This window comes from Stegostoma tigrinum, chromosome 23 (genome assembly GCF_030684315.1).
Source record: "Stegostoma tigrinum isolate sSteTig4 chromosome 23, sSteTig4.hap1, whole genome shotgun sequence".
Lineage (NCBI taxonomy): Eukaryota > Metazoa > Chordata > Chondrichthyes > Orectolobiformes > Stegostomatidae > Stegostoma > Stegostoma tigrinum.
In genome coordinates, this window is record NC_081376.1 from 2,973,641 (window position 1) to 2,999,721 (window position 26,081).

The 26,081-nt window shown below is 46.6% G+C and overlaps 1 protein-coding gene across 1 annotated transcript in view; it reads right to left on the bottom strand.

Moving 5' to 3' along the window:
• The window catches only part of pemt (phosphatidylethanolamine N-methyltransferase), a 151,442-nt gene that overhangs the window by 26,207 nt on the left and 99,154 nt on the right, over positions 1 to 26,081 (bottom strand). The window contains exon 5 of the mRNA XM_048552447.2: positions 5,205 to 5,316. Within this exon, the coding sequence (XP_048408404.2) occupies positions 5,205 to 5,316 (112 nt within the window). The remainder of the gene's footprint in view (positions 1 to 5,204; positions 5,317 to 26,081) is intronic.

The following is a 26,081-nucleotide window of genomic DNA, read 5'->3' on the forward strand; positions in this document are numbered from 1 at the left end:
ATTTGCATGTTCTCCCAGTGTCTACATGGGTTTCCTTTGTGTGATCCGGTTTCCTCCACAAGGATGTGCACGTTAGGGGGAGTGCCATGCTAAACTGCTCATAGTATCGAAGGATGTGTGGGCTAGGTGGTTTAGCCATGGAAAATGCAGGGTTAGGGAAACAGGGTGGAGGGCTGGGTCTGGGTGCGATGTTCTTCAGAATGTTGGTGTGGACTCAATGGGCCAAATGGCCTCCTTCTGCACTGTAGGGATTCAATGATGCTATGACAGGAGGCAAAGAGCAAGAGATTAAGAGAAGAGCTTAACTATCAATTATCCCTGCCTGGAAAATTCATACCACCAGCAGCCAGCCTGGAAATCTTTCTGCATCTCAAAGGAAGTCTCAAAGCTTGAAAACACAGTATTTAATGCCTGCTTTGCTGCTAGAAAACTCTAAAAAGGGTCACTTGTTTGAAAACAATGTCGTCAACAAAGTTGCTGATCTAGCAATGTTTCATTTAAGAAGTTGGGTTTGTTGAAACAATGTTCCAATTACTCATCAGTTGCTAGGACTGTGGTGAAATGACAATGATCTGATAGGAAATGATGACTGAAGCCCGACTTAATGCCCGGTCCTTTCATGTATTTGTAACAGTTGTTAAAGTTTGAGCACATGACCACAACCCTGAAAGCAGACAGAAATGTCACCGATTTTTAATGTGGTTTGTCAGGGCAGCATTGCTTTATTGGTTTTCTTATATTTTGAAAACTGACCATGACTTGTGCTGGAAGCCAGAATAAAACTTAAGTTCTGAGGTGGATATTGCTAGAGAGAATGGACAAAGAATGAGGGACACAGGTATATTGTGCCTTCAAAATGGTGTCGCAAGTCGGCAGGGTGGTGGAGGTGGCATTTGGCACACTTGCTTTCACTGGTCAGAGCACTGAGTATAGGAGTTGAGAGTCATGTTGATGTCGTCCAAGACATTAGTGAGGCCATTTCTGGAGTACTGCATACAGTTTTGGTTAGGGATAATAAGAATTGCCAATGCTGGAGTCAGAGATGACACAGTGTGGAGCTGGAGGAACACAGCTGGCAAGGCAGCATCAGAGGAGCAGGAAAGTTGATGTTTTGGGTCAGGACCCTTCTTCAGAAAATTCAGAAACCCATACAGACATAGGGAGAATGTGTAAACTTCACACAGACAGTCGCCCGAGGGTGGAACTGAACCTGGGTCCTTGGCGTTGTGAGGCAACAGTGCTAACCACTGAGTCACCGTGCTGCCCACTTTAGGCTTATTAGTCATCTCACAACACATTGGACTGGAAATGGAAACAAGTTATCCCTAAAGTTGGGGGTTGCCTAAGAAAGAGAGCCTGGCGAGTGTTATCTAATTTGAATTTATTTAGCTTATCTTTCATAATTAGTAATGCACTTTTTAAAAAGTTATTTTAGCTAGGAATGCAGACAGCATGGATAGTACAATATTTGAACTTGTTTACTGGAGATTTCTCTTCTGGAAAAACCAGCAAAACATCAAAGAATCTTCGTGGGGCTGAGAGATTTCATTTGGTAGATAAACTGGAGACACTGGGTTGATCTCTTTACAGAAGAGAACGTTGAGAGGTGTTATATTCGGGACATTCAAAACCTTGGGCAATCTGAGCAGAGATGATCAGAAGAAACTGTTCCTGTTAATGTAAGGGTCAAGAACCTGAGGATTCTATTTAAAATAAAACAGTAAAAAGAACTGAAGGTGACAAGAGGAAACAGTTTTTCTTATCCTACAGTGCATGATTAGGATCTGAACTGAACTGCTTAAGTGTGTGGTGGAGGCTGTTTCAAATTGGTTTTTAAAAGGAATTGGAAATTATCTTAAGAGAAAAAAAACTGTAGGTCTACAGAGAAAGGGCTGGACATAGATGGAATCGCTTTGTGCAGCGTTATCATAGAAGTAACAGGCTGAATGGCCTTTTCCTTGCTGCAACCATTATGATTCATTTATTCTAACTGTCTTTTGGAACTTTAGCATGCACTAGTTGCTATGGGCTCAACAAATTCAGAAGTTATTAATGCTTTACCCTGTAAATTGTTTCGTAATTAGAATCATACAGCACTGAAATAGACCCATCAGTCCAACTGTTCATGCTAACCGAGTTACCAAACAAAACTAGGTCCATTTGCCTGTGCTTGGCCCACTTCGCTTTAGACCTTTCCTATCCATGCATCTACACAAATGTCTATTAAATGTTGTAACTGTACTTGCATCTATCACTTCTCCTGCAAGTTCATTCCACATATGAACCACTATTTGTGAGAAAAAGTTGCCCCCTCAGACCCTTTTAAAATCTTTCTCTTCTCATTTTGAAATGATGCCCTCTAGTTTTGAACTCACCAATCCCAGGAAGAAGGCTATGCACCTTATCTATGCACCACTGAGCTGATACCTGCTGCCAACATACTGTGAGGCAGCCAAAACAGATTAATTTTGCAAGTGACAATGAATTACTCTCTGTTGATATGGCGAATAGGTCTGGCAGTCCTGAGCTGTGAAAGGGTTCAGTTCTGGAGTCCAGTCGCAAGTTGATTTATATGCGAGTCAGAATATAATGCAGGAATTATTAAGCAGCTCTGATTAAGTACAAGAAACATTCATGTGTCAGATCTTTGAAATCACAACCCAGTATGGGATCATGTTCTTAAGTATGTGCGTTCATAAATTGGACATTTGTAGATCAGGGACTTCCTTTAATGGCTGAATCAACTCCATCTTAGAATGTGAGATATTTCCTAGCTGTCGATATAGTATCTCATGGGTGATCCTGATGCCAATTAATGGCTTTCTGCATTTTAAAACTTTTGAGCTTGAATTAACTAGCATTGAAACTTACTTAAGGCAAGCTTCTTATTGGTGAATTTAAATTGTATTTCTTGGAAATGGAATAAAAAGTATATTACCACCACTAATGGAGCGGCAGTTAGAAGACAGATTAATGTATAATATATTACCTCAAGTTAATTCAGGTAATTATTTAATTAAAAAAGCACCCAAATCTAATAAAATTAATCTAGATTGCTTTTTAAATTTTAAGTCAGTTTTTGGACATTTTGTAACAGATTGACAATGTCCCATTCAAGGTAATTAATTTCATTCCAAATACACAAAGTTCTTAATAAATGTTTCTGTACAGAATTTTAAATTAAATGACTATGCATTTATTATGGGTATTACAGAGAGACCTAAAATCTCTAGAACCAAATCGACATGTTTCATTACAGCTTTAAAATCTAAAATTGTCAATTAGTGTAGCTAATGTGCAAAATTAAAATTCTAATTTATAACTATTTGATCATCACTCCAAAGCCAATTCATTTGTTCAGTTATAATTTCATTATCTTTAAAGCGGAGAACCTGAAGTGCTGTACAGTGGAACAGTTTGTTATGATAAAACAAAGTACTAGAGCTAAAAGCATGACCGTCAAGATTAAAATATATTACTATATATTTTAAGGTATATATTATAGATATATTTATACTGTCCTTTTTCAGAAAGTCCTGGACAATATCAAAGCCTTGATGAAAAGTGGCAAATAACATCCATACCACACAAGTTCCAAGGTAATGACCATCACCAACAAGTGAGAATCTAACCGTTACCCTTCAACATTCCCATTACTGAATTCCCCATGGTCAACAACCTGGGGGTTACCATTGACCAGATACTGAACTGGGCTAGCCATACAAAATATTGTACTACAACAGCAGGCTCAGAATTCTATTACGAATAATTCAGCTCCTGTCTCTTCAATGTCTGCCCACCATCTATAAAGGCAGAAGTCAGGACTGTATTGGTTAGAGGCATTCCTGGCACATAGGAAAATGGTTGTGGTTGTTGGAGGTCAGTCATCTCAGTTCCAAGGCACCTTTCCAGGAATTTCGAAGGGTAGTGGCCTAGGCCCAACTATTTTCAGCTGCTTCGTCAATGACCTTCACTCCATGATAAAGTCAGAAGTGGGAATGCTCACTGATAACTGCACAATGTTCTGCATACCTCGGGATTCCTTAGATACTGCAGCAGTCCGTGTTCGATTGCAAAAAGATTAACATTCACGCTTGGGCTGAATAGTAGTATATAACATTTGAGCCACACAGTGTCAGGTGATGACCATCTGTCACCTTGACATTCAACGGCATTACCATCACTAAATCAACAATCTGGGCGTTACCAATGACCAGAAGTGACTAGTGCTACAACAGCAAGTCAGAAGTTTGAAATCCTGCAGCAAGTAACTCATCTCCTGAATCCATAAAGCCTTTTCACCATTACAAGGCTCTCATCTGTCTCCAACAACACTCGTGAAGCTTGACCTTGTTCAATCCACTTGACTGCAATCACGTCCACTACCTCCACCACTGACGCTCAGTAACAGCAGTACGTACCACCTACAAGATGCTCAGATAAAACCTTCCAAACCCATTTAGAAGCACAAGGGCAGCAAATAAGTGGGAACACCATCAACTCCAAGTTCCCCTCCAAGCCATTCACTGCTGACTTGGAAATATATTAGCATGTCACTCAGAATCCTGGATCTCCTCCCCAAGGGCACTGTAGGTTTACCTTCAGAACATGGATTGCAGTGAATTAAGAAAGCAGCTCACCACCCCTTCTCAAGCACAACTATAGATGGGTAATAAATGCTAGCCCAGCCGAGACTCCCATGTCCCATGAATGAATGAATGTAAAAATAAGTGCACTTAATTAATTAATTAATCACTTAAGGGCAGTTAGGGCTTGTCATCAAATGCCAATAGGATAGTAATATCCAAAGTGTTCCTTTTAAAAAATGCTGCCCATCCAGAAACTGCATTAACCCCTACTCGTTGGTTTCTGTTTTTTAGTCAACTTATTTTTAATACCATAAAGATTCATTTCATTAAGGGTCCTAAATAGTGCCTTACCACATGCCTTTTAAAAATCATTCTCTGTAATTCATTGTAAATAATAATTATCAGTGATTGCTTTATTCAAAGTGTGATTAGAAGTATTTTGTTTTAACTTATGCATTAAAAGATTGGACAATAATAGTCACATTAGCATTCAGATCTCACCTTTTCATGAAAATTTCAAGGCTCTATGTTATGAAAGGAAAACTGAAAATTAGGAGTGAGCAAAGAAGGCAAAGACAAGAAGAAAATACACATGATTTTAAGTTACATACTCACATGACAGCCCAGCCCAAGTAGACTAATGTGCTCCCCCAATACATAGGATTCTCCATGATATTGAAAGGAAAGGTCAGTACCTTAGCCTCCATTAAGACTCCAAAATAGTCTCCTGTGAAAAGTAGATGCTAATTTTAGTTGGCGTGTACAAGCAGTGCAAATCATTTCTTCACCACAGCTCACAGTATGAATGTTACGGGCCATGTACATATAAAAATGAATAATATTACAATATTTGTAACATGCTTTCTTTACGGTCAAGTACGAGGGGCAATTATATTGTACCTTTCTTAAGATCAATGTTCCAAAGTGCCTTATAACCAATTAAGCACTTTAAGGTATAGGTACATGGTTTGAAAACATGACAGCTAATTTGTGCACAGCAAGAATGCATAAAAAGCAATGAAACAAATGATCACATAATATGCTTCGGTGATGTTAGTATAGGGATGATATGGACATGACCTCACAATAACATGATGGGTCTATTATGTCAACTCAAGAGAACAAATGGAGGTGAGATACTCAGGAGACTTGCACTTTTTTCAGTCAAGTCTACTGCCTTCGCTGTGCACAATATGGTCTCCTTCACTGGTGAGACCAAATGCAGATTGGGTGATTGCTTTGCAGGAATCCACTGCCCAGTTCATAGGATCATCCCCACATCTCAGTTCCTTGCCATTTTAATAATCCACATTTTTCTTTTGTAAATATTTCCCTCCCGGGCCTGGTACAATGCCCCAACAAAGCATAAATTTAAGCCGGAAGAAGAACACCTCATTTTCTGCTTTAGCACTTTTCAGTCTTTCAGACTCAATATTAGAGTCAGAGCTTTTGCAGTAGAAAGAAGCCCTTTGGCCAGTCATGTCCACACTGGTCATCAAACCGAGCTATTCTAATCTAATTTCCCAGCACTTGGCTCCTTGCCTTGAGTGCTATGACATTCAAGTACTCATCTAAATAGTTCCTGCCTCTATTATCCTTTCATGCAGTGAGTTCCAGTTACCTAGAACTGTTTGGGTGAAAACTTTTCTTCAAATCCCCATTAAGCCTCCTGCTCCTACCTTAAAACAGCACCTCTGGTTATTCACACATTTAAAAAAAATTTAGAAACTTTAGAAAAAGTTCTTCCCATCGATGCCCCCTAGAATTGTAATTTTAATCAGATTCTGCACGCCTGCTACCTCAGCCTTCCCTGCTTTGAAGAAAACAACCCCGGTCTATCTAGTCTCTCTTCATAGCTGGATGAACACAGCAGGCCAAGCAGCATCTGAGGAGCATATGTATCTTGTTGACTTTGTTTGGTATTGCTGTCAGCATAGCAGGCACATTTTCTCCTTTTCATTTACACACATCCTACAACCTCTAATTTTCCTCGTCACTACTAGCAACCCTTTCACCTTTGCCTCTGGACACCTTCACTACCTGTTCCACTTGCTCCTCCTCCCGCTTTGTCTACAGCATTAAAAACACGATTTTACAGCTCCTTTCAGTTCTGAACAGCAGTTACATCAGACTTGAAATTTTGTTAACTATTTCCTTCTCTACAGGTTGGTTTGGCCCAGCACACACTGTGTTCACTTTAGACTTCCAGCATTTGTAGTATTTTGCTTTTATTAGAATATAAAGTTGTTTGCTTTAAAGCTTCAAGTACTGTCAGACACATTTGCTTTGCTCAAGGGTTACATTTCAGAGCTACCTGCCTAATTTACATCCTAAAATATCAACGACTCTCAGCCATTTACTTGTGTATTCTACAACCAGAAAATACCTCACATAATTCTATCAAACTGTTTAGTTTCCAAGGTAACTCTAATTGCTACAGGCTCCTCCATCACTGGGCTATTCTATTATTGAAAAGATTACAGTAATATTTTTAAGTTGCAAAACAAAATATCAAGGTGACTTTTCTGAAATGCTCAAGCTAGGTTACAAAGCCATTACCAGATTGGGGCAGGCCAGAGAGGAGTGCAGTGCAACAGCTTATAAAATAAACACAAAATGCTGGAAATACCCTGCAAATCTGGCAGAAACCAGTTTTTGTATTTCTTTTCCTTTGGACATCTGAAAATATGCTTACACTGAACAGATTTCAAAATCATTTTAAGTCATCACCATTGGTATAAAAAGAGGAATAGCAGAGAAGCCCTTTATTAAGCTATGTTTAAGCAGGATCTTCATGTTTCCCTTCGGTTTTATCAGAGGTATCTCTAATGTTCTCACAAATTAACTTCACAGTACAGCTGCAGGAGATGGAAGCCCTGCGCTTAGGCTTGCAGAACCTCAACTTTACCTTACTCCACAATCTTGATGAACTTTACCTGACAAAAATGTTTAACTTGCCCCAGTACCTTCAGACTTTGGGAATAGGGAGTTTGTGATATCTATTAACCTTGTGTGGAAAGCACTTCCTGATCTTGCATCTAAATGGGCTAGCTTTACTTTGTTTTTGATTCTGTTCTGACAGGATATCGTTTTGCATAAGAGAGATCTACAGAAAAAGGCCCTTTAACTGATTCTGATCAATGTGGACACAAATAAACCAGCTAACTATTCTAATCCCATCTCCCAGCACTTTGCCAAAAGGTCTTGTATGTCTTGGCATCACAAATGCACATCTAAGTATTTCTCATATGTTGAGAGTTCCTGATTCTAACACCTTGCAGACAGTGAGTTCTACCACCTTCTGGATGAAAATGTGCTTCCTCGCATCTCCTCTAAACCTTATACACTTTACTTTGAATCTATTCCCCCGTGTCACTGGTCCCTCTATCAAGGGGAAAAGTTTTTTCCTGTCTACCTTATCTAAGCTGCTCATAACTTTATACACCTCAATAATGTTTTCCTCTCAATCTCCTCCACTCTAAGGAAAACAAACCCAGGCTGTCCAATCTCGCTTCATAATTGAAACTCTCCAGCCCAGGCGGTATGTTGGGAAATCTCAACATCTCCAGGGATATCACATCTTTCCTATAACATGGATTCCAGAACTGCACACAATACCTTAGCTGTGACAAAACCAACATTTCAAACAGTTTCAACATAACCTCCCCGCTCTTAAATTCTATGCCTTGACTAAGAAACGGCAAGTATACCTTATTCCTTCTTACCCACTTTATCCACTAGTCCTGCTATTGCAAGGGACTAGCGTACATGCACACCATGGTCCCTCTGAATCTCAATGCTTCCCAGGGTCCTACCATCCATCATCTATTCACTTGCCTTGTTGATCTTGCCCAAGTGTACCACCTCACAGTTATCCAGAATAAATTCCATTTGCCACTGATTAACCCTTATTATGTCCTCTTCTAGTCTAATGTTATCCTGATCACTATTTATCAACCCAACAATTTGTGCCTCATCTGCGAACTTACTGATCAACCCTCCCCATTTAAATCCAAATAATTTATATAAACCACAAACAGCAACGGCCCCAACACTGACCCTGAGAGACCTTAATGGGTACTGGCTTCCAGCCAGATAAACACCTCTCAACTGTCACCCTCTGGTTCTGGCCACTTAGCCAACTGTGGATTCAATTTATAAAATTTTCTTGGATCTCATGGTCTCTTACCTCTGTTTTCAGTCTCCCACGTAGAACTTTACCCAAGTCTTGCTGTGGCCAAACAGAAATCTGAAATTTTTGCAAGTATCCCTACTGTTTCCTCCTCTGCCTCATTCAACAATTTGGGATATATTTCATCTGCCCCTGGAGATCTATTTATTTTTGAGCTTGACAGACCACTCAGAACATCCTCTCTGTCTATGCTAATTTCTTTAATTGTATCACAAACCTTTTCCTGGATTTCAAAATCCACAATGACCCTTTCATTAGTGAGCAACAACACAAAGTCTTCATTGAAAGCTCTACATCCTCTGGGTTTGCACTCAAAAGTACCACCATGGTCTACTCTTTCCCTCATTACCCTTTCACTCTTAAATGACCCTGTAAAACAACTTGGAGAACTTTATTTTACCTACCAGTAGCCTTTCATACCCACTTTTAACTCTCCTAAACTCCTTTCAAGTTACATCTTTACACTCTACACTCCTCTTGGGCATCTGATATTTTGTGCCCTTGGTATCAGCCATGAGACTCACTTTTTGGTGTCCTACTGAATCCTTTACAAAACTTTAATCATGTCAATCAGATCACTCCCATCTTTGAAATGCAAGGAAAAACAAGGCTATGAAACGCATTCTCCTAATTTTCTTACTTTATTGCACCAGAGGAATAAATGTGAATGAGGTTAGCACGGGGGACTTACATATTATCTTTTGAACTAAGTTTTCAAAGGTTTACTTAATATGAAACTAGGGCCCTGAAGATAATTAAAAGGTATGAGGTGTAAGATGGCAATGATGGATAGGGAACCTTACAAAAGATTGACTTTGTATAAGCAATGGCTCATATTTAAGCATCATATGCATGAATTACAGCAATTATTCATGGTTGTCTGGTGCAAAAATGAAATAACCAAGACAGCTTAACCATGGCTTCCAAAAGAAATCAGGGACAGTATTAAATCAGAAAAGACACAGATAATTGTCAGAAATAAACAGCAAGCCTGAGGACTGGGAGCAATTTAGAATTCATAGAACATAGAACAGTACAGCACAGTACAGGCCCTTTAGCCCACGATGTTGTGCCGATTTTTTACCCTAAATTTAAGGTCGATCTAACCTCCACCCCTACCTTATACTATCATCCAAATGCCTATCTAATAGCTGCTTAAATGCCTCTAATGAGGCCGAATCCACTACCCTCTCCAACAATGCATTCCACGCCCCTGCCACTCTCTGAATAAAGAACCTACCTCTGATGTCTTCCCCATATCTACCTCCACTCACTTTAAAACTATAGCCCCTCGTAATAGCTACATCCACCCAAGGAAAAAGTCTCTGGCTGTCTACTCTATCTATACCTCTGATCATTTTGTACACCTCTATCAAGTAACCTCTCATCCTTCATCGTTCTGAAGAGAAAAGCCCTAGCTCTCTCGACCTTTCCTCTTAAGACCTTCCCTCCATTCCAGGCAACATCCCGGTAAATCTCCTCTGCACCTTTTCCAATGCCTCCACATCTTTCTTGTAATGAGGCGGCTGGACACAATACTCGAGTTGTGGCCAAACCAGGTTTTTGTATAGCTGGAGCATAACTTCACGGTTCAGGAACTCAATCCTTCTATTAATGCAAGCTAACACACCATATGCCTTCTTAACAACTCTATCCACCTGGATGACAGCTTTCAGGGAACTATGGACATGAACCCCAAGATTCCTCTGCTCCTCCACACTGCCAAGAATCTTTGCGCTAACCCTGTACTCTTGCTTTCAAATTTGTCCTTCCAAAATGAATCACTTCACACTTTTCAGGGTTAAACTCCATCTGCCACTTCTCAGCCCAACCCTGCGTCCTACCAATGTCCCTCTGTAACCTAGAACAGCCCTCCACACTATCCACAACTCGACCCACCTTCGTATCGTCCGTGAACTTACTAATCCACCCTTCCACTCCTACATTCAAATCATTTACAAAACTCACAAATAGTGGAGGACCCAGAAAGATCCTTGTGGCACACCAATTGTAGCTGAACACTATGTTGAAGATTTTCCATCCACTATCACCCTTTGTCTTCTAAGGGTCAGCCAATTCTGAATCCAATCTGCCATATTTCCCCCATCCCATGCTTCCTTACTGTCTGCATGAGGCTACCCTGGGGAACCTAATCAAACACCTTACTTAAATCCATGTATACCACTTCCACTGCTCTACCTTCATCCAGGTGTTTGGTCACCTCTTTAAAGAATTCAATAAGGTTTGTAAGGCATGATCTACCCCTCAATAATCCATGCACTATCACAAATCAAACTGTGCCTATCCAAGTGATCATAAATCCTATCTCTCAGAGCCCTTTCCAATAATTTACCCACCAGTGAAGTCAAACTAACTGGCCTGCAATATCCAGAGTTATCCCTATTCCCTTTTGTGAAAAAGGAAATGATGTTTGCCACTCTCCAATCTTCCGGCACTATACCCGTGGCCAGTGAGGACAAAAAGGCCATCGCCAAAACCCTTGCAATCTCTTCCCTCGCTTTCCATAGAATCCTTGGATAAATCCCATCAGGTCCGGTGAACTTATCTAATTCCTAGTACATCTTCCTTACCAACATCCATCTCCTCTAGCCTATCAGCCTGTTTCACACTGTCCTCCCCTACAACTAAGTACCCCTCAGTTGCGAATGCCGAAGAAAAGCATTCATTGAGGACCTTTCCTATCTCTTTAGGCTCTGTGCACAAATTCCCTTTACAACCTCGATCGGCCCTACCCTTTTCTCTGGTCATTCGTGTAAAAAGCCTTGTGGTTTTCCTTGATCCTATCTGCCAAGGTTTTCTCATGCCCCTTTACAGCTCTCCTAAATCCTTTCTTCAGCTCCTTTCTGGCTAACTCTAGAGCCTTTTCTGATCCTTGTTTCCAAACCTTATACAAGCATCCTTCTTCCTCTTAACTAGTCGTTCGACCTCTTTTGAGAAACAAGGCTCCCTCACTTGACTGCATCTTCCCTGCCTGCTAGTGACAAACATATCGAGCACATGCAGTATGCATTCCTTAAACAATCTCCATATTTCTACAGTGCTCTTCCCTGAAAGCATCTGTTCCCATTTTATGTTACCCAGTTCTTGCCTAACTGAATTATAATTACCCTTCCTCCAATTATAAACCTTACCCTGCTGTATGTACCTTTCCTTTTCCATGGCTATTGTAGAAGTAACAGAGTTATGACTGCTACGACCAAAATGCTCTCCTACCAACAGGCCAAATCCAAAATGGCCTCTCCTCATGTTGGTCTATCTACACAGAAATCTACAGAATTCTTCCTGAATGCACTAGACAAAATCCACTCCATCAAAACTATTACAACTAAAAAGTTTCCAAACAATATTTGCAAAGTTGAAGTAACCCATGACTACAACCCTGTGACTTCTGCACCTTTCCAGCATCTGCCTCCCAATCCGCTCTTCCACTTCTCTGCAACTATTTGGGGGTCTGTAAAAAAAAACCCAACAATGACCCCACCCACGGCCAGCGCCGAGGGACCCCGCCCACGGCCGACGACCTCATCGCTCCGCCCACAACCTCCACAGCCAGCAACCCCAGAGAAGACAGCGACACTGAGCCTTGCCGCATCTTCACCATCCCCCCAGACCACCCACTGACTGAGGACGAACGGTCAGTCCTTAGTAAGGGGCTCACCTTTGTCCCCCTACAACCACACATCAACGAATACCAGTCACAATTGGACACAGAGCAGTTTTTCCGCCGTCTTCGCCTCCATGCCTACTTCTTCAACCGGGAGCCTAACACTCCCTCCACTGACCGCTTCACCCGCTTCCAACACAAGTCCTCCTCCTGGACACCACCCCCAGGCCTCCTACCCTCCCTCCACCTCTTCATCTCCAACTGCCGTCGAGACATTAACCGCCTCAACCTCTCCACCCCTCTCACCCACTCCAACCTCTCCCCCGCAGAACGGGCAGCTGCCGCTCCAACCCCAACCTCACCATCAAACCCGCAGACAAGGGTGGCGCACTGACCTCTACATCGCCGAGGCCAGACGCCAACTCTCCGACACCACCTCCTACCGCCCCCTCGATCATGACCCCACACCCGAGCACCAAACCATCATCTCCAACACCATTCATGACCTCATCACCTCAGGGGACCCCCCACCCACAGCCTCCAACCTCAATGTTCCCCAACCCCGCACGGCCCGTTTCTATCTCCTACCCAAAATCCACAAACCTGCCTGCCCTGGTCGACCCATCGTCTCAGCCTGCTCCTGCCCCACCGAACTCATCTCCACCTATCTGGACTCCATTTTCTCCCCTTTGGTCCAGGAACTCCCCACCTACGTCCGTGACACCACCTACGCCCTCCACCTCCTCCAGGACTTCCAATTCCCTGGCCCCCAACACCTCATCTTCACCATGGACGTCCAGTCCCTATACACCTGCATTCCGCATGCAGATGGCCTCAAGGCCCTCCGCTTCTTCCTGTCCCGCAGGCCCGACCAGTCCCCCTCCACCGACACCCTCATCCACCTAGCCGAACTCGTCCTCACCCTCAACAACTTCTCTTTTGACTCCTCCCACTTCCTACAGACTAAGGGGGTGGCCATGGGCACCCGCATGGGCCCCAGCTATGCCTGCCTCTTTGTAGGTTACGTGGAACAGTCCCTCTTCCGCACCTACACAGGCCCCAAACCCACCTCTTCCTCCGGTACATTGATGACTGTATCGGCGCCGCCTCTTGCTCCCCAGAGGAGCTCGAACAGTTCATCCACTTCACCAACACCTTCCACCCCAACCTTCAGTTCACCTGGGCCATCTCCAGCACATCCCTCACCTTCCTGGACCTCTCAGTCTCCATCTCAGGCAACCAGCTTGTAACTGATGTGCATTTCAAGCCCACCGACTCCACAGCTACCTAGAATACACCTCCTCCCACCCACCCTCCTGCAAAAATTCCATCCCCTATTCCCAATTCCTCCGCCTCCGCCGCATCTGCTCCCACGATAAGACATTCCACTCCCGCACATCCCAGATGTCCAAGTTCTTCAAGGACCGCAACTTTCCCCCCACAGTGATCGAGAACGCCCTTGACCGCGTCTCCCGCATTTCCCGCAACACATCCCTCACACCCCGCCCCCGCCACAACCGCCCAAAGAGGATCCCCCTCGTTCTCACACACCACCGCAACAACCTCCGGATACAACGCATCATCCTCCGACACTTCCGCCATTCACAATCCGACCCCACCACCCAAGACATTTTTCCATCCCCACCCCTGTCTGCTTTCCGGAGAGACCACTCTCTCCGTGACTCCCTTGTTCGCTCCACACTGCCCTCCAACCCCACCACACCCGGCACCTACCCCTGCAACCGCAGGAAATGCTACACTTGCCCCCACACCTCCTCCCTCACCCCTATCCCAGGCCCCATGATGGCATTCCACATTAAGCAGAGGTTCACCTGCATATCTGCCAATGTGGTATACTGCATCCACTGTAGCCGGTGTGGCTTCCTCTACATTGGGGAAACCAAGCGGAGGCTTGGAGACCACTTTGCAGAACACCTCCGCTCAGTTCGCAACAAACAACTGCATCTCCCAGTTGCAAACCATTTCCACTCCCCCTCCCATTCTTTAGATGACATGTCCATCATCGGCCTCCTGCAGTGCCACAATGATGCCACCCGTAGGTTGTAGGAACAGCAACTCATATTCCGCCTGGGAACCCTGCAGCCTAATGGTATCAATGTGGACTTCCCCAGTTTCAAAATCTCCCCTTCCCCAACTGCATCCCTAAACCAGCCCAGTTCGTCCCCTCCCCCCACTGCACCACACAACCAGCCCAGCTCTTCCCCTCCACCCACTGCATCCCAATACCAGTCCAACCTGTCTCTGCCTCCCTAGCCTGTTCTTCCTCTCACCCATCCCTTCCTCCCACACCAAGCCGCACCCCCATCTACCTACTAACTTCATCCCACCTCCTTGACCTGTCCGTCTTCCCTGGGCTGACCCATCGCTCCCTACCTCCCCACCTATACTCTCCTCTCCACCTATCTTCTTTTCTCTCCATCTTCGGTTCGCCTCCCCCTCTCTCCCTATTTATTCCAGAACCCTCACCCCATCCCCCTCTCTGATGAAGGGTCTACGCCCGAAACGTCAGCTTTTGTGCTCCTGAGATGCTGCTTGGCCTGCTGTGTTCATCCATCCTCACATTTTATTATCTTGGATTCTCCAGCATCTGCAGTTCCCATTATCTCTATCCCCAACAATGTGACTGCTCATTTCTTATTCCTGACCTCAACCCAAAATGACTCTGCAGATATATCATTCTTGAACTGTCTTTCAGTAGCTGCCCAAAATGACTCTGCAGATATATCATTCTTGAACTGTCTTTCAGTAGCTGCTCTACTAACCCTGACTAGCAATGCCACTCCCCCGCCTCTTTTACCACCCTCCCCAATTCTTTTGAAGCACCTAAATCCCAGAACTTCCTATAACCATTCCTGTCCATGAGTTACACAAGTTTCTGTAATGGCCACAACATCGTAGCTCCAAACTGACCCATACTCTAAGTTCATCCGCCATATTTCTGATATCTAGCAGTGAAGTATACACACTTCAAACCATCCCTGTGTCCACAATTTCACTCCATCAACTGCCTTTCCTTATTAATAACCTCATTCTCTGTTGTGTCTGAAAGGATTGGTTGAGATGCGAAAAATACGAAAAGTAAAATTCCAAGTGACATAAGTACTGACTGTAAAAGTTTCTATAATTATACGAAGTGGATAAGATAGTGAAGACAAATGTAGGTACTTTACAATCAGAATTGAAGGAAATTATAACCGAGGGCAAAAGAAAAGGGAGAAGATTTGAACGTATACTTTGGTTCTCTTTTCACAAAACAGGATACGAAGAGTTTTCCAGAAGTGTGAGGGGAGTATAGGTCTGGTGAGAGGAAGGAATTGAAAAAAAAGTATTAGAAAATAAAAATGGTGCTGGAGAGCGTAATGGGGTTAAAGGCTCACAATCCCCAGGGCCTAATAATCTACATCCCTGAATACCAAAGGAAGTGACCCTGGAAATACTGGATGCACTGATGACCGCTTTCCAAAAGTCTAGAGACTCTGCAGCAGTTCCTACAGATTCAAAGGTGGAAAATGTCACTGCTTTCATAAAAGAAAGGAGAAAGAAAACACAGCATTTCACGAGTTAGCCTCACACCAGTACTGGGGAAAAGGCTACACTGATATTAAGAGATGTGATAACTGAAATCTTGGAAAGAATTAGACAAAGTCAGCATGGATTTATACAACAGAAATTACGTATAACACAGTTGAGAATTTTACTCATTAAATAAATAAATAAAGGAGAACCCGCTGATTTCAATTTCATAAAGTTTTGATAAGGTTCCACATATAAGGTTAATTGACAAAATTAAAGCACAAAGGATTTGGGGTAATATACTGACACGGATTGAAAATTGGTTGACAGACCAGAAACACAGTGGGGATATATAGATCTATTTCTGGGTGGCAAGTGGTGACTAGTGGTGTACTGCAAGGATCAGTTCTTGGGCTTCAGATATTCATAACATATTTAAGTAACCTTGATGAGGAGACCAAATACAACTTCCCAAGTTTGCTGGTGACACAAAACAGCGGGTTATGAGGTACGAGGATTAGATTAAATTAGATTCCCTATAGTGCGGAAACAGGTTCTTCGGCCCAACAAGTCCACACCGTCCCTTGCAGCATCCCACCCAGACCCATCCCCCACACACCCCTGAACACTACGGGCAATTTGGCATGGCCAATCCACCTAGCCTGCACATCTTTGGAATGTGGGAGGAAACCGGAGCACCCGGAGGAAACCCACACAGATACAGGGAGAATGTGCAAACTCCGCACAGTCACCCGAGGCTGGAATTGAACCTGGGTCCCTGGCGCAGTGAGGCTGCAGTGCTAACCACTGAGCCACTGTGCATCATTTGGGGCAACAAGAGGGCTGCATGGTGCTCTACACAAGTTAATTGTGTGGATAAATATATGCCAAATATATAGAACATTGCTATACATAAAGTTATACACTTTAGAGTGAGAAACAAAGGCAAAGTATTATTTTAATGACAAATATCCTTGAAAATGTGGCGGTACAAAAGGATCTCGGTGTCCTTGTATACTGGCCAATGAAAGTAAACACGTCGCTGCAGCAAGCAAAGGTATGTTGGCCTTCATTACAAGGGGATTTGAGTTCAGAAGTAGAGATATCTTGCTCAGTTATACAGGGCATTGGAAAGACTACACTTGGAGTACTGTGTGCGGTTTTGGCCTCCCTACCTAACAGAGGGCATACTTACCATACAAGAAGTGCAATGAACATTTACTTGGCTGATACTAGGGATGGCAAGACTGTAGTATGACAGGAAATTGATTTGACTGGAGCTATATTCACCACAGTTTAATCAGAACCCCTCTCCTTCTTCTAAAATGCATAATATTCTAAGAGCCGGACAGAATGCTTCCGGGGGTTGGGGTATGTTGCCCTTGTTGGGCAGTCTAGAACCAGGGTTCAGGATATGGAGTAGGCCATCTAGGACTGATAGGAAGAGAAATATCTTCACTCTGCGGGGGAGGGGGTGGCCAACCTGTGTAATTCACTACCACAGAAGGCTGCAGAGGTCAAGTCACTGAATACATTCACGAAAGATACAGAATCATAGAGTACAGAAGAGGCCCTTGGGTCCATCACTTTTACACCAAAAATATACTATTACCTATAGTAGTCCCACTCTTTGACGCTAGACCCCCACAGCTTTGAATGTTGTGACACTTCTAATCCTCATCCAAGTACTTTTGAGTACGTTGTGAGGTTTCCCACCTCAACCCCCCTCTCTTGCAGTGCATTCAAGTACCCCACCATCCTCTGGGTGAAAAAGCTTTTCCTTAATACCTCTCTAAAGCTTTTGAATTTCAGTATACCCCCTTGTTATTGAACCCTTCAGAAAAAAATAATAGTGGCCTAGGCTGAGCCATAATGAGCACAAATTGAAAATTTGGGGATTGCACAATGGGCTGAATTTTCTGAAGGTGGCAATCTCATGCAGATTGGAGCTCAGGTTCTTCTTTTCATGGGCAAGGCAGTGGGAAGAATCAGACCATGTCGGCCTGGGGTCAGGAACGGACTGTCCAGGGCATGCGGGGTGGGATCAGGTTGGGTGTGGTCTGGTGGGTGAGAATAGTGTGGTCATGTAGAGCTGAGAGATGGGGTGGAGGAGGAGGGAGTTGTGTCAGGCAGTGGGAGTTGGGTAAAGTGGGGGTGGGGAACGGTGTTACAAATGGACCGGAGTTATACTATGTACTTTAACAGACTATATATTTAATGGTCTAACTTTTCCTGGGTTACTATTTTACTTTATTTCATCAAAATGCTCTGAGGTCTAATTTAAATGGAGCCTTTTGGAGGGTTCCACACGTAGAAGAATTGCAGAGTGCAAAACTGAACTTCCCTGCAATTCCTTTAGAAAATGCATTGTTGGACGTTCCACATGCAGCACCCACCTGAAAGATTGACTTTGGAAAATCCAGGCCACTAGGAAAGCCTTCACCTAGTGGAACATATTAACTTTTACTGAACAGCAGCAAAAGTGAAGAAACAAACAAACGCAATGTTTGCCTCATGTCTCACAAATTTATAATTAATGAATAGTCACTGCAGCCAGTTCAAATCTATTGGAACTGGGTACCAGTTTACTCCTGTCTGACTTGTAGTGGCTGACACTGCATTACTCTATCATGCCAAAGGTGATGTTCCTCCCACTCAATGTTCTCATCTTCCTCCTCAGAAAACTGAAGTTCAGTGTCTATCACATTGCCGTTTTGCCTGCTTTAGTTATGCAGAGCACAGGACTGTGAGGAATACAAAGCAGCAGACTGGACTGAGCTGGACTGCAACCACCGGAACCTCATGTTCAGGAAGCCAGTCATCTGTTTCATGATTGCCCTGGTGGAAACATGGATTGCACTGTATCTAGGCCTCTCCTCAGTCAGGGAGCTGTGTAGCAGAGCAATCAGCCATGGTTGCAGAGGGTAGATCTTGTCTTCAAGTAACAATCTTTATAAGGCATCCAGCTCTTGAAACAACACAAACATGAGTGATCTCAAGGATGTAGGATGGACTCTTGCAGGGGTCTCAGCAACATGGCCTATGGTGAGATGTGTAATACAACTAAGCAACAGGTTTAGTGAAATCATCTCACACCACTTGTGAAAAGCATAAAGAAATGGAATAAGTGGGATTCTCTACTGAAAACCAGAAGTCCTGGAGATCACAGTGGGTCAGGCAGCATCCATGGAGAAAGAGCAAGCTAACATTTCGAGTCTGGATAATTCTTTACGAGAACTGATGAGATTCTCACTTACCAGTGGTAAGATGACAACCGACAGTCATTACTGCTTGTTAAATGCCTTGTTATCATCACAAAATGCCTTATTAATAAACAAATTCCCATTTTACCACATTTGTTAAACAAGCTAGACATTGGGAAAACTTGATAAGGAAATCAGATTCTGTTTGCTGCTTGTTCCAAACCACCTCCATGTTGGAAACTGGGCATCACATTTTAGGGTGCACTCTGGGACACCGGCCATAAACGTTCTACGTTGAAGGACTATGGCAGCTGACAAGTACTAGCTTTGAAGAGTCCTTGTGGTACGTCTCCAATTCACTGACATATCGCTTCTGTATTTCAATGTTCCACTGACATCTATCACTGCAATACTGCTGCAAGGACACCGCATGCTGAAGGACACACACCAAACTCATGGAAGATATCAGGCTGCACTGTCAGTGCTCATTCGGAGCTTACTCAGATGCTTGCAGTATCCCTGTCTAGCATTTCCTTGCTTTGTTTTTTAGTACTTTTCCCTCCTGAGTCAGAGATACTAGGCTCACATTACTGCCAGGAAGCTGGTCACAGTTATTATCGCGCCTCATTCAAGATAAAGGGATAGTCTTCTCTCAGGAGTCCCCGCACATTAAGTCAAGGGCCACCTCCGATATGGACAGCGGACCACGCATCATGACTCCTTCTACCTTGTCCAATCCAGGCAGGGCACTGCAAGCTGCGGCACTAAAATGGAGAAATGCATCCAAAGTGAGTCAGAGATGTGCTATGATGTTGAGGCTGGTGTGTGTCTGATTCCAAACTCCATAGGAAAGAGGATTTCAAGCAAATCTTGTGACCATGGAGCACAACCTGAGATACTGAGGATTTGGATGTGAGTTTGATTGCTGAGCTGGAAGGTTAGTTTTCAGACGTTTCGTCACTTTTTTTTATTTGAAAAAATATACTTTATTCATAAGATGTACAAAAAATAAAACATTTATACACCTACCCAGTCATGCAAGCCGCTTCGGGTTACCCAGGGGGTACGTACACCAACTAAAGGAAAAAAACAAAGAAGAAAAAAAAAAGCAAAGAAAATACCCCGGCAGTCGTCACCCCGCACAGTCCCAGTGGGCCCCCTGACCAGTTGGGGAAGGCGCCAGCTGGGCCCAGTTATCAAATCGGGCCCTTTTTTCTATTCTGGACGAGGGGTTTCATACCGTGGTCTTTCCCCACAGCGCCTTGGCGGCGGAAGCCCAAGCTTTAGCGCGTCCCTCAGCACATAATCCTGGACCTTGGAGTGCGGTCGGGGTCAGTTCTTTCAGCTGGCAGACCAGCAAGTTGCGGGCAGACCAAAGAGCGTCTTTCACCGCATTGATGGTGCTCCAGGCGCAGTTGATGTTGGTCTCAGTGTGCGTCCCGGGAAACAGCCCGTAGAGCACGGAGTCCCGCGTCACGGAGCTGCTCGGGACGAACCTCAACAAATACCACTGCATCCCCCTCCAGACCTCCTGCGCATAGGCACACTCCAGAAGGAGGTGATCGACAGTCTCGCCCCCCTGCCGCAGCCACCTCGAGGGCAGCATGCGGTGGCGCACAGATTCCGGGCATACATAAAGGATCTCACTGGCAGAGCCCCTCTCATCGCTAGCCAAGCAATGTCCTTGTGCTTGTTTGAAAGTTCTGGCGATGAGGCATTCTGCCAAACGACTTTGGCAGTCTGCGTGGGGAACCACACGACGGGATCCACCCTCTCCTTTTCCCGAAGGGTCTCGAGGATACTACGTGCTGACCACTGCCTGATGGCCTTGTGGTCAAAAGGTGTTTCCTTTCAAAAATTTCTCCACAAAGGACAGGTGGTACGGAACGGTCCAACTACTCGGAACGTTCCGCGGCAACGAGGCCAGGCCCATCCTTCGCAACACCGGGGACAGGTGGAACCTCAGTAAGTAGTGACACTTGGTGTTTGCGTACTGAGGATCTACGCACAGCTTGATGCAGCCGCACACAAAGGTAGCCGTCAGGGCGAGGGTGGCGTTCGGTACGCCCTTTCCCCCATTTTCCAGGTCTTTGTACATGGTGTCCCTGCGGACCCGGTCCATCCTCAACTCCCAAATGAAGTGGAAGATGGCCCGGGTGACCGCAGCGGCGCAGGTCCAGGGAATAGGCCAGGCCTGCGCCACATACAATAGTACCGAAAGCCCCTCGCACCTGACAACCAGGTTCTTACCCGCAATGGAGAGGGGCCGGAGCGTCCACCTGCCCGGCTTCTGCTTCAATTTGGTGATACGCTCCTCCCAAGTCTTAGTGCACGCCCCAGCTCCACCAAACCAAACACCCAGCACCTTCAGGTAGTCTGTCCTGACGGTGAAGGGGGTGAAGGAGCAGTCATCCCAGTTCCCGAAGAACATGACCTCGTTCTTACCCCTATTGATTTTGGCACCCGAGGCCAGTTCAAACTGGCCGCAGATGTCCAACAGTCTACTCACCGACCGACGATCGGTGCAGAAGACGGCGACATCGTCCATGTACAGGGAGGTCTTGGCCTGAAGGCCTCCGCTGCCTGGGATAGTCACACCCTTCAGGCTCACGTCCTTCCTGATGGATGCGGCGAAGGGCTCCACACAGCACACGAACAAGGCAGGAGAGAGCGGGCAGCCCTGCCTGACTCCAGATCTGATGGGAAAACTGTCCGATTTCCACCCGTTGATCGAGACTGCACTAACGATGTTGGTGTAGAGCAGCCGGATCCAATTGCGGATGCCCTCCCCGAACCCCAATTTGGAGAGGACGTCCCTCATGTAAGCATGAGAGACCCTGTCGAAGGCCTTCTCCTGGTCCAGGCTGACGAGGCAGGTGTCCACCCACCTGTCCTGTACATAGGCGATCGTATCCCTGATGAGCGCGAGGCTCTCAGCGATCTTCCTGCCGGCACAGCACAGGTTTGGTCAGGGTGAATCACCGACTCCAGGACAGACCTGACCCGGTTGGCTATGACTTTGGCCAGGATTTTGTAGTCCACGTTCAATCGTGAAATGGGACGCCAATTCTTAATTTCTTCCCTCTCCCCCTTCCTCTTGTAAATGAGGGTGATGATGCTCTTCCTCATGGACTTGCACATTTTCCCCTGCCTGAAGCGCACTATCGTACACTTCCAGCAGGTCCTGGCCGACCAGGTCCCACAGAGCGGAATACAGCTCGACCGGTAAGCCATCGCTCCTGGGAGTCCTATTCCTCTCCAAGGACTTGAGCGCTCTGGTCAGCTTGTCCAGGGATATTGGCCAGTCCAGCCACTCCCTCGTGCCGTCGTCTAAGACCTCCGTCACAGATGACAGGAACGACTCGGAGGCTGTGCTGTCTGTGGGCTTCGTGTCATACAGTCCGGCATAGAAGGATCTGCTGATCCTCAAAATGTCGGGCCGAGACGATGTCACCGAGCCGTCGTCCTCCTTCAGCCGGCTAAGCACAGAGCTCTCTTTGTGCACCTTCTGAAAGAAGAAACGCGAGCACGTCTCGTCCTGCTCCACAGAGCGGACCCTGGACCGGAAGTTATCCTGGAGACTTCCGCGGCGAAGAGCGAGGCTTGCTGGCCCCTCACCTCACGGAAGTCCTCCGTGACATCGACCCCCATCAACTGCAGAAGGAGCAGGTTCTGCACCCTTTTCTGGAGTCGCGACAGCTTTCCCCGCCTCTCTCTCGCCTTCTGAACACCCTTGAGGACAAAGAACCTCTTGATGTTCTCCTTCACCATCTCCCACCAGTCGCCCGGAGACCCAAAGAGGGGTTACACAGTTCTCCAACCAGCGTACTCCCTCTTAAGCTCCTCGACGTTCTCTGGGGTCAACAGAGTCGTGTTGAGCTTCCACGTCCCCTTGCCGGCCGGCTGGTCGTCCTGTAAGTGACAGTCGGCCGGCAGGAGGCAGTGGTCAGAGGAGAACACCAGCTCGACGCCGGTGGACCTGACCGAGAATGCCCGTGACACAAACAGGAAGTCTATCCTTGAGCGAATAGACCGGTCTGGCCGCAACCAGGTGCGCCTCTGCTGCACTCCATCAGCAGGGGTGCTGAAGACATCGAGCAGCTTGGCGTCCTTCACCGTGCCCATCAGGAATCTGGACGTGACATCCAGTTGGCTCCCCCCACCCGCTGTCCCCACGCCGGATCTTCCATCTGCATCGATGATGCAGTTGAAGTCTCCGCCTAGGATGGCCAGCCTGGACGTAGTCAGCAGGGGTGGAAGCCGCTGCAGGACGGCCAACCACTCACTCCGTACCGCTGGGGCGTACACGTTGATCAGCCTCAGGGGAGCGTTCCTGTAGGTGACATCAGCCACTAGGAGGCGCACCCCCACCACCTCCTGAACTTGAGAGATGGTGAAGTTGCGCCCCCGCAGCAGAATAGCCAGGCCTGAGGAGCGACAGTCGTTACCCCCGACCAGATCGAAGGCCCACAGGTCCAGGCGCCGGACCATTTCCCGTACCTGCTGAGGTGCGGTATCCCGCACTCCTGCAGAAACAGGAGGTCCACCCTGACGGTGGTCAGGTAGGCCAACGTGGACACACATCTTGCGGTGGACTTGACGCTGAGCACATTAATGCTCGCAACTCGTACCCCCATTGTGGGCAGTGACCGCAGTACCCTCCCCAAGTCCAAGGTCCAGCTCCTCTATCTGTCCCTTCATGCCCATTGCTCGGGCTAACTGCTGGACGCTCTCCGGGCTCAGGAAACCGTCCGTGCTGCCTTCCGGGTGGCATCCGCCCGTCGGGGGTATGGAGGCAGGAGAGTCCGGCTCTAGGTCAGGCTGGGGACACGCTGTTTCCTCCTTCCCGCCTGGAAGTTCCGGGGGGCCCTCCAGTGCCCCAGCGGCACGTGACTGGGTGACGGAGGGAGCCTCAGGACGCCTCCCGTCACCTGGAGGCGGGGTGCTGCTTTCCTTCTCCCTTGAGATCTTTAACTTCTGCTTCGGGTGGGACCTCTCCGAATCCCCCTCGTCAGAGGAGCTCTTATAGACCCCCTGTAGCTGCCTCTTCCCGCCTGATGGTTGCGGTTCCTGGGCCCGCCGACGCACCTTCCTCCTCGCTTTCCGGACCGTCGTCCACTCCCCTGGGTCGCCTGTCGCCGCCTCCATCAACTCTGGGTTGTCGGGGGGGGGGAGCGGAGCCTGCAGGGGCGCTTTGCTGGCCTCGGGCCCATCCTGCGGGGCTGGGCCCTCCTGCACGACCTGGCCCTCCTGCACATTAGTGGGGTCCTGCAGGGCCCTGGTGCCTTCCTCTCCTCCGGGGGAGGCTGGCCCCACTTTGCCCCTGCCGGCGACCTGGGCGTAGATGGTTCCCCCACTGCGGGCATGCCCTACAGAGGTGGCCCGCTTCCCCGCAAAGGTTGCAGCTTTTCTCTTGTGGGCAATCCTTTGCAAGGTGTCCCTCCTCCCTGCAGTTCCTGCAGATGGTGGCTTTGCAGTCGGCCGCCACGTGACCTGACCTACCACAGGCATGGCTGACTTTAGGTTGCCCTGCATAGGTCAGGTTGCCCTTGCACCCGCCGATCGCGAAGCTGGACGGTGGGTTACGACGTTCCCGTCCGGGCCCCTCATCAGCGTCACGTTGACCTGCCTCTTACTGGTCCAGATGCCAAAGGGGTCCATGTCAGTTAGGTCCCCCTCCACCTTCATGTACCTTCCAAGGAAGGTCAGGACATCAACTGTTGGCACGTGCACGTTGTACATGTGTACAGTCACCATACGGCTCCTCTGCGCTGGCATCACGAACAGCGGGACAGCGATCAATACAGAGAGGGGGCCCTCACCTCCTTTCTCCTTGAAAACCTCCAGGAAGCGCTCGCAAAGCTTGGAACTCCTGAAGGTCACGTCGTAAAAACCTCCTCCAGGGAAATCCTGCAGGCAGTAAAAGTCCGCAGCAGCGAACCCACAACAGTCCAACACGACCCTCTTCACGAAGAAGGTGCGGTCCACAGGTGCACCTTCATCCACCTTCTTTACAGAAACACGGATGGTGTTCCGGACCCCCTGACCTGGGGCACGAGCACTTGCCGCAGCCATCGTTGCAGGTTGGCTGCTCCCCTGAACCAGCGTTAGGCCGAAGCCAGCATTAAGATCCACTGGTTGCAAGGGTGCACAGCCAACCCGACGTCCTCCTTTCACCTCCAAGATAGCACTCTCCTCCTCTCGGTCCACAAGAGAGTGGGTCTTTATTGTGTTCGAGATGTAAGCTAGTTCACTGAGCTTGCCGGTTTGTTCCCAGATGTTTTGTCACCATTCTAGGTAACATCAACAGTGAGCCTCCGACGAAGCACTGGTGTTATGTCCCGCTTTCTATTTATCTGTTTAGGTTTCCTTGGGTTGGTGATGTCATTTCCTGCGTGGGTGATGTCATTTCCTGTTCTTTTTCTCAGGGGATGGTAGATTGGCTCCAAATCAATGTGTTTGTTGATGGAGTTCCGGTTGGAATGCCATGCTTCTAGGAATTCTCGTGCGTGTCTCTGTTTGGCTTGTCCTAGGATGGATGTGTTGTCCCAATCAAAGTGGCGTCCTTCCTCATCTGTCTGTAAGGATACGAGTGATAGTGGGTCATGTCGTTTTGTGGCTAGTTGATGTTCATGTATCCTGGTGGCTAGCTTTCTGCCTGTTTGTCCAATGTAGTGTTTGTCACAGTTCTCGCAAGGTATTTTGTAGATGACGTTCGTTTTGCTTGTTGTCTGTATAGGGTCTTTTAAGTTCATTAGCTGCTGTTTTATTGTGTTGGTGGGTTTGTGGGCTACCCTGATGCCAAGAGGTCTGACTGGTCTGGCAGTCATTTCGGAAATGTCTTTGATGTAGGGGAGAGTGATTTTGGTTTCTGGGCCCGTTTTGTCTGTTTGTTTGGGTTTGTTGCTGAGAAACAGGCAGAAAGCTAGCCACCAGGA